The following is a 12,201-nucleotide window of genomic DNA, read 5'->3' as shown; positions in this document are numbered from 1 at the left end:
TCTAATTCAATCTCACTTACCTCCATCTTTTTAGGAACCTAACTCCTACAATGGAATTATCACCCATTTTGAGAAGCACTGCTATATAATAATTGAGGCATAACATTAACACTTTTAAGAATACTGCCTTTTGGGCCTTAGGCCAAGAAGTGTTTGCAAATAGCCAGCCCCAGTTAGATCCTTAGCACCATTGTCCCCTAAGCAATGCCAGGAATGATCCCTGAGATACAGAGCCAGGAGTAAACCAGTTTGTGGCCCAGTCCCTCCCCCAACCCGCAAATACTATACACAGACACATGCATATATGTATATGAAATACATCGCCTCTTCAGGCTTAGTCTAATCTTCATTTCTGTATTCACATCTTAGGGTTTGTTTTGTCTGTACCATATCCCAAAATCAGAGTTTCACTATTTAAGAACAGCTAAAGGACACAGGCGATCAGTGTAGAAAAGGAAGAACTTATTTTTGATTTTGTTTTATACAACTCTTTATAGAAGAAAACAATAGAAATTTTTATGAACATTAAAAAATGTATTCTTATAGAAAAGAAAAGAATCAAGGCTGATTTGAAAAAACATGGTTAATGAAGGCATATCCAAAGAGTAAATGGAAATAAACCACTTCCTTTCAAATAACTAGTTTTAACAAATTCAGTAACATAAAGCACATCTAAAGTTCTGTGAATTAATTTTAATACAATTTTATCTTCATGCTGTGGTGTTAATAACTTTCATATTTGTATGACTACTCAATTGACTTATTTCATGCCACAATCACAAAGGCACAATCCAGAAGAATATACTGAAATACACAACAGTTTTAACCATATAAAGGACAAATTTGGAGTATTAAAATTATTTGAAGATGGATCAACTACTTGACTGCCGCATTTTGATGCAATGCAAGAAAGGTTACTTAACAAAACATAAAAATAGTTACTTAACAAAACATAAAAATGCCGGGTTTTGACCTTGACACTTTTGCATTTGCCATTTTAGTTTAACCTGTTCCCTCTCTGCATTCAGCAGTTCAACAATTCAGCATTTGCTACACAGGCATATGACCAAGGATTACTCAATTAAAAAAAAATCTTTGAATAATCAGTACTTTATGACAAATTTATCAATCAAATGCTAAAATTAGGATGACATGTTTCTTTAATGGGAATTTTTGATTTCAAAAGAAATGGCAGGTATTTAAAGAAAGAGTATTAAAGTACTTTGTTCAGAAACACAAAATTCATTGAAACACTATTTTGTAGTTAATAAAATTAAGGATGTATTTTTTAAGAATCTGATTAAGAATCTTTTCTTGTTAGTCGTCATATTTAGAATGATTTTTCAGACATTAAAATATATTCTGGGGAAAAACAAGTTAACAATTTTGTTTAAAAAAATTTTATGTCCTTTGTGTTATAGGTTTTGGTGAGTTTTAAAAACTAAGCCAATATGTAACTTCCCCTTAATTATTTAATAACCTGCAAAAATGAATCAGTACTAAGCAAGAAAACCCCACTCACCTTTTATTGTAACTGCAGTTATATTTCATTGTTGTTTGATATTTCATCTCAAAATATATGTATATAGGTCAAAAGAAATGGGCAGAAGGAAACTCACACAAATTATGTAGCAGTGTTAAACAAATTCATTTTCTGAGCCAAAACAAATTCACTTGTGCCTTCAGACTTTCCCTTTTAACTTTTCTTACAGCAATATAATTTTGCATTTTGGCCAAAGAGAATCGCTTTCTTTTGCCAGACCAAAAAATCATGCTTCTGAAGAAATACGAAATCTATAGAATTTGTCTCCTTTCAACAAAACACTAATAGTATTATATATATTTTTTACCTAAGTTAGAATCTTTCAAGATAGGAGGAATAAATTTTAAATATACAGTATTACCAAAACACAGTTACATTCAACTTTTTCAATTTGTTTGAAAATTATATAACAGTTTTCTAAACTGTTTTTGGCAAAGACTGAAGGAACTCTAACATATACAAAAGTTGTCAATTAAAAATTAAGCCATTGTGTAATTTTTTTAAAAAAAACTCAGCTTTACACTATGTTTCAGGACAAATATATTTTGACTCAAGAAAAAACACTGGGTGGCACACTGAAAAATGAGCCCATGTTTACAAAACCTAAAAAGGAGTATTCAGTCACTTCAGAATGACAAAACATCAATGCCTTTGCCTGTATCTCTAAAGAAAATGTTTCCACTCAAATTTTAACTGCCAAAATTGATAATTACTATTATAGTGTTACCAAAGTAAGTTTAAAACATAACTCAGAAAATGTACTATTTCTAATAATTTTATCTTTTATAAGGATACTATAATATAACCTTGTTAAGGATCTTATATCTCCTTGTAAGATGATCACAAACCATCTTTTAATTTCAATTAACAGTCCAAATTAAAAACTTCACATTCACAAGCAAGGAATACTAATGCCCATTACAATGATATTTTAGGAATGTGTGCTTTCTTCTGATAGATAGTACCTCTAAGAATATCTCATCTGAATTTATAGTGCTCATGTTCTTCTACTGAACAAGCACATTTATAATCTTATGGTCTCAAAATACTTCATGAACCCTGAAGTGATTCTCTATGGAAGGATTTTCATTTACAAAATGAATTTGGCTTGTCACTTGCATACCCAAATCTCCAAGTATCTGAACAAATTTTTTGTGCTCCTTTCCAATCCAAGACCTCATTGGATCACGTACTTGGTAAGGTGTAACATGAGTGTGAACAACAACCCCTGTTTGAGCAAACTCTTTCAAGACTTCTGGGTAAGTAACCCAAGTATTGCTTCCTCCAGAATGACCACCATCCAGCCAGTATATTGTTCTTATGCTTTTGATGAAAGTATCTATGTCTTTGTCTTTCTTGGCTTCTTTCAATTCAAAAAGCAGCTGATTCAAAACAACACAACCTTTACTAAATCCAACCAAAGTAAAAGATGCACCATTTAGCGATGGTGGATAAAAACTAGTGGCAGACTCATCAAAATTTTCACAGGTCCTCTCTTTTCCTTTCTGGCAACCATTAGAGGTATGAGAAGAGCTGGATCTACAATTCGATGCTTTGGAGTCCTTATTCAAATCGTTCATATTCTTTGGTAGGAAACTGTTTTGACTTAAGTTAAAAGCATTAACTACTAACATATAAAGGTGTTTAAAAGCTCCAAAGTTGTTACTGTGTTCAGGAGCACCAAACATATTGCTTTTCACAAAATTGTCATAGCAGCTGAATTTGTGCAAATGCATTCGGGAACACTTTATCACCCAGATGTAGCTATTGGGGAACCGGTGGGCCAAAATGGTGGCAACATTTTCTAGACTCCAGTCTGCCCACTGGTAATTCTCAGGATGTCGAGTCATAATTTCATGGTAATTCTGAAAGGTAAGAAACATAGAACTATTAAATACACATGTAAAATCATTTCTACAAAATAACTTAAGTCCCATTTTTATTGGGGAAGAGTCTGAAATACTACCTGTGGTTAAAGGTTAAATACTAGAGTAGCACTGTAGCACTGTCCTCCCATTGTTCATCGATTTGCTCGAACAGGCCCAGGAGTAAAAAATATAAATTATGATTTCAAGATTTTAAACAAATATCTCAAATACATTTGAAAAATGATTCAACATCCTTCCTGTAATTTTTATTTTTGCTTTTTTTGGGGGGGTCACAGTCACACCTGACAATGCACAGGGGTTATTCCTGGCTCTGCACTCAGGAATTACTCCTGGCAGTGCTCGGGGACTATATGGGATGCTGGTAATCGAACCAGAGTCAGCCGTATGCAAGGTAAACACCCTACCCTCTGTGCTATCGCTCCAGCCCCCTTTCGTAAATTTTTTGGGGGTGTGTGGTCCCAAGAGGTACTCAGAAGGCCTGGCCTAAGGCCCACTCCCAGTGACACTCAGCCAACCTGGTCAATGGTTCAATGCAAGGATCTGAGGATATAGCATTGCTGGGGTCCTGCGGTGCTTGGGAACTAGCAGGGACACATCCAGCAATATTTGAGGTCCTTTAAGACTACTCTTGGTTCACACCTGAGGACCAAACCATATCCCTAGCATTTGTACTATCTCCTCAGGCCTGAAAATCTAAAGATTTTCATTTTCAAAATGAATTTGGCTTGTCACTTGCATATCCAAATATCCAAGTACGTGAACAAATTTTTTGTGCTCCTTTCCAATCCAAGATCTCTGAAAGCACTCCCCAATTGTGCCTGAAGCTGCCACCCCACCCACCCACCAACTCCTGCCCCAATTAATCCAGTGCCCATCAGGGAAATCTAGTAGTACCATCTACTCTGGGAAACTGCTTTAAAAGGATTCAGATATGTTTTATAATTTTTATTTGATGTACATAGCACAGCAGCAGGACATTTGCATGCGGCCTACTCAGCCAACCGGGGTTCGATTCCTCCGCCCCTCTCAGAGAGCCCAGCAAGCTACCAAGAGTATCTTGCCCGCACGGCAAAGCCTGGCAAGCTACCCATGACATATTCTATATGCCAAACAGTAACAAGTCTCACAATGGAGCCATTACTGGGCTCGCTCGAGCAAATTGATGAACAATGGGAGGACAGTGCTTCAGTGCTATGGTACATATACTCTCATTACTAACACTTAAGTAAAAAGCCTGGATTTATGAGACTTTTGGACAAATATAATTTTTATATATATATAATTTATATACAAATATATAATTCCTATTAAAGCTGCTATCCCGCACCCCTCCCTCACTGGATTATTCTTTACAACCTGAACACAATGTCTAATTTTAATTTTTGTAGGGCTGGAGCGATACCACAGCGGGTAGGGTAGGGTGTTTGCTTTGCATACGGCCGACCAGGGTTCGATTCCTCGGTCCCTCTCTGAGAGCCTGGCAAGCTACCAAGAGTATCCCGCCTGCAAGGCAGAGCCTGGCAAGCTCCCCGTGGTATATTTGTTTGATATGCCAAAAAAAGTAACAAGTTTCAAAAAGGAGATGTTACTGGTGCCTGCTTACGCAAATCGATGAACAACAGGAGGACAGTGCTACAGTACTATCACAAATAAAGCTGTAATATGTATTATGGGGAAAACCCCTTTGTATAATTTGTGAGTGCATTCTTTTAAATAGATCTCCAGACAGGGAAAAAATAGGTCAAAGAAATTTGGTACACTTACTTCCCTTTCCTTCATGACTACTCTCATGATCAGAATTTGCACACACACTTGCTGGGAGTGCTCGCACATCTAGTTGTACACATTGATGATAGTGCTTGTGCACAGGCTTCCCAGGGACTGCACTCCATAGTTGTACTCACACACACCTACCTGGCTGCAATGCAGCAGAGAATGCCCACTTTACTGTGGCACTGGGTGTCTCCCAGCATCAAAGGACCATACTTAGCACAGTAAATGGCACAGAGATGGAAGTTTCAACCTCGTGAGCTTACAAAAAGCAGGGACTTTGTGCCAATGAGAAAATTCTTATTTTAAGGTTGGTTGTACAGATTTTAATACTTTCCGCCAGAGGCCTAATTTTTTTTTCATTAATTTCATAGGCACTGGAAAACATCCTACATGGATTTAAAAACTGAATGACTCAATGCTGAGTTTAATAGATCCAAGATGTTACCATTTCAACATGTAACCAATGTGAAAAACTGTTGAGATTATGTCTTTTCCTTACCAAGTTTTGAAACCCAGTGTATTTATGGAACATCTCCATTTGGATGTTAAATTTTCATTGGAAGTACATAATCTGAATTTCTCATAAAATCTACAGTTAAGAAGATTCACATAGCTGCAACGTTCATATATTTTAAATTTTTTAAGAACTGAATTCAGTTTTGAGATTTAGATCTAAATATAATTAAAATTTTGGATTCTCAATGAACAACATTTCTGGTGGTGAGGCTCATGAATGGATGAAATTAACAAAAAATAAATGGACTGTATAAAACTGTTAAGTGCAGTGGGACATAATCAGGTGGGACATAAGTAAGTCTTAGCAAGGATGGGAAGATTTAAAAAAGAGGGTAGACTCTAGTAAGACTAGTTGAGCAGGATGTAAAGGAACTGAGGAAGTCAGCCAAGTGGGTATTTTCTGGCATGAGGAATGGTAACTACAAAAAATGCTGAACTGAAAGGATGGTTAGCATAACTAAAATAGGGAAACAGTACAGGGCAGTGTCTTTCCACTGGAAGTGAAGCAAGGAGCAAAAAGATTGCTAGGATGCCAGAGATTTCTGGTTGACACTGATCACGCCTGGAAAGACACCAGTGGACTCTAGCCTTTGCTATGAGTTTGAAGCAGAGGATGAATCACCTGTGGTGAAGGATTACTCTGGCTTCTATATGTGAAGGGGCAACACCTGAAGGAGAAAAACCAGTGGGAGGATACTGAAGCATGAAGCCAATGAGAAAAGATAGCTCAAACCGGTGATAGAGTGAAGATGGTTAGAAGTCAGTCCGAATAATTTTTTATAGATTTGCTGAAGGATTGAACAGAGGGTGTGAAAGAATAGTTGTGATTTTTCTTTCTAACAGTTATAATAAAAAATAAATGCCCTCCCGTTGATCATCGATTTGCTCGAGCGGGCCCAGTAACGTCTCCATTGGAGACTTTGTTGTTACTGTGTCTGGCATATCGAATACTCTCGGTAGCTTGCCGGGCTCTCCGAGAGGGGTGGAGGAATCGAACTCGGGTCGGCCATGTTGGCTGCGTGCAAGGCAAACGCCCTACCCGCTGTGCTAAAGAGTATATATACAATATAGTTTAAAAGGTACTTCTCTTTTGGCCTCATAATTCCACATCTAGGGATTTATTTCACTTATATACTATTTGGGCAAAAACAGTAACAATCTCTCAATGGAGATGTTACTGGTGCCTGCTCAAGCAAATCGATGAACAATGGGATGACAGTGCTACAGATGCTACTATCTGGGCTGGAGCGATAGCACAGTGGGTAGGGCGTTTGGCTTGCATGCGGCCAACCCAGGTTCGATTTCTCTGTCTCTCTTGGAGAGCCGGACAAGCTACCAAGTGTATTCCGACCACAGGACAGAGCTTGGCAATCTCCCTGTGACGTATTCGATATGCCAAAAAGAGTTAACAAGAAGTCTCACAATGGAGACATTACTGGTGCCTGCTCAGGCAAATCAATGAACAACGGGAGGAAAGTGCTACAGTGCAGTGCTACACATACTATTTATAAACATGCACAATTAAATATGTAAAAGGATATTTCCTTATGGTTCCTACGAATGAAATCACTCTTCACTCATTTATTGCAAAATAAGTGCTAAAAGACCCCTGGTATACTCAGCTACACTTGTGTTTAAAAAGAAAAGTTTACATGAATCTACAATGTCTCTGAAAAGACTCTTTAGGACTGCAATAGGTCTTTGCAATCCTATTACCTATGACCAATCTCTAGCAAAGGTAAAAACCGTGGGTAAAGATCTTGTTTTCTTTCTGTTTTCATGCTAGCTGGGAGTACAATACACTTGCTCTTTTGGTATGGATTAAGGGACAACAACTCAACCCTCGTGAGACAAAAGACAAGAGATTATTTTACAGAGATTAATGCAGAGGCTTACAGACAGACTTGCATATATTTACTGAGCCTGCCCCAAACTGCTACTGAAGCAAAGGTACAAAGGATTTTAAAGGAAACTTGACATTTGTCCCCAACAGTTTGGAGACATTCATGACGAAGATTTAAGATGAACTGTACTTAAAGCACATTGAGAACTGTACTGGTTACAAGCCATACTTTGATTAAATGGGGCAGAGTCCTTTACTGATCATAAAGTCAATATTCCAAGAAAGCAAGCTAAAGAGCCAGACTAAGAAGACAGCTTGACAGATCAAGGAACACCTAGAATATATGGTCAGGTGTGAAATAAAAAGCCCCAAGTTTCTAGCATAATAGTCTAAATTCTCAGGAATTTACTAAATGACTGGAATGTCTTTTGTTCTAATGAGGTGACTCTTGGCAGGCTCCCAGATGGGTGCTAGTCACCAGAAAGACCAGGACATAATTAGAGTTTTCAACTCTTCCTCCCATTCTCCAGAGAGAGGCTGGAAATGGAGTGATGCTTAATAAGGATGCTTATGTGACAAAGCTACCTTTTTCATCAGGCTATCAGCCACCTCCATATGCCAGTCACTAAGCAACAGAGATCTATCATAGAATAGGTATAAAAAAAAAACCCAATAATAAAAAAGTGATCAATCAAAATAATAAATGGAATAGGCGGGGATCCTGTACAGACATGAATGATGTTCAGAAAAAGCCTTACTGTGAAGGCAACTTTTGAAGCAGGTAAAGAGTAAAACAGGAGAAAAAGGAGACGAAAGAAGGGAGAGAAGAGATTCAACGGCCTTGCAAACCAGTGAGTAGACTCTGGCTTTTACTCTGACATAAGGTATAGATACAGAGTTTTGAAGCAAAGCGTGGTATGACTTATATTTTAAAATAATGATTCTGGGGGCTGGAGCAATAGCACAGCGGGTAGGGTGTTTGCCTTCCAAGCCGCTGACCCGGGTTCGATTGCCAGCCTCCCATATGGTCCCCTGAGTACCGCCAGAGGTAATTCCTGAGCGCTGAGCCAGGAAAAATCCCTGTGCATTGCCAGGTGTGACCCAAAAAGAAAGAAAAAAATTCTGAATCCTTCTAATGAGGTACATTTAGAAAATGTATCCACCTTATTTGTTACTGGATTAAGACCGGTCATATGGAAGCAAAAACTAAAGGATAATTTCAACTTCTAACTTGAATTAAAAGGAATAGTAGATGAGGAAGACTGCAGAAAGAACAAATTTAGGGCAAGATCCAAAGATTTTAGGTCTGAGATATCTACTAAATATCCAAAAGAACTATCACACATGCAGTTTTCCCAAGAATTGTTCCCAAGTTCCAGGAGTGTGCTAGGGTAGAATCACAGATGTTGAGTCAGGTTGCGAACTTTAGAAGTATGTAAAATCACAAATTAAAAAGATTATTAAGGAGCTAGAGTGATAGCATAGTGGGTAGGGCATTTGCCTTGCACGTGGCCGACCTGAGTTCGAGTCCCAGCATCCCATATAGTCCCCTGAGTACTGCCAAGAGTAATTCCTGAGTGCAGAGCCAGGAGTAACCCCTGAAGATCACTGGGTGTGACCAAATAAGCAAAAAAAAAAAAAAAAATTAAAAGACAAGAAAAACCTAAGATTTGTTTGGGAGTATATCTCGTAAAAAAAAAAAGAAATGTAATAATTTAGTTGATAATCACATAGACAATCCTCACTAACAGCTTATCAATTATTACTCCTAGGTTACAATTGAGCTAGCGACCTATCATACAGATTTAACAACATCCCCCAAAATGCAGAATCAGGGTACAAACTTGAGCATGTAGCCTCTAGTCTTTTGATGCATCATCATACACTATTTTTTCTCTTAAAGATTTTTATTTTTAGAAGCATTTCATACTCTGCAAAAAATCAACAGTAATTTTCTGTTCAAAAAGCTAATGGAATTTCAGTCTTTATAAAGAAATAGGTGGTATCAAAATGAAAGGAGATACTACTGTATTTGCACTTTAGATTTCATCTAAAGAGCTGTGCTGTATTTTGGCCAGCATGCTTTAAAAATACTTAGTAGGGGGGCTAGAGCGACAGTACAGCTGGTAAGGTGTTGCCTTGTACGAGGCCAACCCAGGTTCGATTCCCAGCATCCCCAATGATCCCCTGAGCACTGCTAGGAGTAATTACTGAGTGCAGAGCGAAGAGTAACAACATCGCTGTTGTGACCCAAAAAGCTAAAAAAAAGAAAGCCACTTAGTAAGGTACTCAATAAAAGTTGGATCATTATGATCATCATCATCATCATCATCTTGGTCCTTCAGTAGCTAGTCCACAAGTCTCTGAAAGTAACTATCAGTAATGCCCTGGGAGAAAAAAAAGTATCAAATGATTAATTTAGGGTTCTTCTCTTAAATCTAAAATCTAACCTTTTCACAGTATTTTCATCAGTCAGCTAGACATTTTGAGGGGATGAGAAAAAAATCACAAAATTTTCACTTTGTAATTCAGAATTTGTAAGTATATTTTAAAAAATAATTCAAAAGCAATAAATTACTGTTTCATCGTATAAAAAACACATAGAACCACTGTCTTTATCTGTCTACACCACCATGATCCAACAGAATTTTGTGATGATGGCAACATCCTGTAAAAAATTGGTTTGTACCTTGTACTGACCATTATAGCACCCACAACTCTACTGAGCACTTGAAAGGCCGCCAGGATGCCTGAGGAACAGGATTTTCACTTCTATAAAATCCAAATTAATTTGCATAGCTAACAGCTACTATATTAGACAACAGTTTGAGTTTGAGACCTAGTATCTGCAGAACAACATATTCATGGGTATTTGCCTGCAGCTAATAAAAGGAATAAAGAAAACATCACAACAAAAATATAGAATTTAGGTGAGCAATAAAATAAAAAACATGCTTAGCTTTCCTCTCCTCTCCAACCCAATCTGCGCTTTTTCGGGTTACGGAGAGCGTTTAACACTTGTAGTTTTTGTTGGGCTTGGTTTGCTTTGCTCATTCCAGCGTTTTCTGAATTTAATTCAAAAGACAACATCACACACGCACAGTCTCATTTCTTCAATGTCTACACACACACACACACACACACACACACACACACACACACACACACAGTGTCTCATTCCTATTACGTCTCAAATTCCGCTCCCTCGAAGCCGGGACCGATTTCCTGCTCCTCCGAGGTCGTGGCTCTCCAAGGACACCTTGCCTCTTGGGGCTCCACGAGGAGGGGGGTCAAGGGGCGTGCACCGGGCGGCTCTGGATTTCGTGAGGCTAAAGGAAGAGCCGCCCCCGAAGGCGCCTGTGGGGGTGTGTTCAGGCCAGGCACCGGCACCGAAGGGAACGCGCTAAGGAAGGCACCGACGCCAGGAGGAGGAACAGGTGCCTAGGGAGGCCCCGGGGTTACCTGCACATCCCCGGGGAAATAGAGAACGTGATGCTGGGGCGGCGGTTGCTGCTGTTCCTCCGCCGGGTCCCCCGGGGCGCCCCGCCGCGCCGGTCCCTCCCCCTCCGCCGGCAGCAGGAGTAACTCATTGCTGCGCTGCGGGTCGGCTCCCGCCACCGCCGACAGTCTCACGCACTGCGGCGGGTGCCCCTCGGCCGAGGGGGAGCCCCGCGCACCGCTGCCGCCGCCCAGGTTCATGGTTCCGGCCTGAGTCGAGCAGGAGACGGCGATCCCGAGTCTGAGCTGCGGCAGCAGAAGGAGCAGTGGTGGCGGCGGCGACCGCAGGAACCCAAACCCCCACATGGGTCGCGGACCAGCCGGCAGATCGGAGCGGGGAGGGGGAGGTCCGAAGGGTTGGACTGCTGCGGCCCCAGCCGCCCAACCCCCGGCTGGCGCGGCCGGGGCGGGAGTCAGCCCCTGGGCGATAACGGCGTCAGGGCCCGACGTGCGCACGCAGCGTGCGTGGAGGGGGGGGGTGCGCGAAATCCGAGCCGGGCACCCAGAGGCCGCGGGGGGGGCGTGGCCCGGAGAAGGACGTTTGTGATTGGCTGCCGTCTGCCCCGGCCGGGAAATTCGAACGGAACTGTGGGAAGGAGCCGGAGCCGGAGCCGGAATGATGGAGGAAGTCAGGTAACAAATGTCCCAGTTTTGTTTTGTTTTGTTTTGTTTTTTTGAGTACGTCGTGCCCGCGTTTCAGAAGGCTTAACCTGTTGGGTAAGGTTTTTCTGGTTCTTACGGCTCACATGGAACACATTCCCAAGAATTTAAGTAATTTCTTTCCTGTAGCGGAATCTCCGGAAAGCTTATCCCGGATGAAAGGACCCTCTCCGCCCTCGTTTTCTTTTAATTTTCTGGGGTTTGAGTCACACCCGGCGCTACGCTACGGTTAATCCAGGCTTTGCACTTAGAGATCACTTCTTGCGGGCCTCGGGGAACTTGATTTGGTTCTGCGGAGCGAACCCGGATCGGTCACTTGCGCGGCAAGCACCCTACCCGCCGAACTATGTAGTTGCCCCCCGGACTCCTTTATACATGTATACTTTCCCTTTGTAGAAGTACAAAGATCTTGAGACTCGCACACAATGTGTCGTTTAACATTGTTAAACAGTTCATTCCTGTTAATTTTTGAACTCTAG

The 12,201-nt window shown here is 40.5% G+C and overlaps 1 protein-coding gene across 1 annotated transcript; it reads right to left on the bottom strand.

Moving 5' to 3' along the window:
* Positions 1–549: 549 nt before the first annotated feature.
* CUNH2orf69 (chromosome unknown C2orf69 homolog) lies at positions 550–11,527 on the bottom strand. The gene is made up of 2 exons (XM_056111681.1): positions 11,027–11,527; positions 550–3,408 (listed from the first exon to the last, which is right to left on the bottom strand). The coding sequence occupies exons 1-2, from the start codon at positions 11,366–11,368 to the stop codon at positions 2,584–2,586; spliced, it is 1,167 nt and encodes a 388-aa protein (XP_055967656.1). The 5' UTR covers positions 11,369–11,527; the 3' UTR covers positions 550–2,583.
* Positions 11,528–12,201: the final 674 nt, after the last annotated feature.

This window comes from Sorex fumeus, unplaced genomic scaffold (assembly GCF_029834395.1).
Source record: "Sorex fumeus unplaced genomic scaffold, SorFum_2.1 ptg000014l, whole genome shotgun sequence".
NCBI classification, from domain to species: Eukaryota; Metazoa; Chordata; class Mammalia; order Eulipotyphla; family Soricidae; genus Sorex; species Sorex fumeus.
The sequence above is the reverse complement of the archived record's forward strand: the minus strand, read 5'-3'. Positions and strand labels throughout refer to the sequence as shown.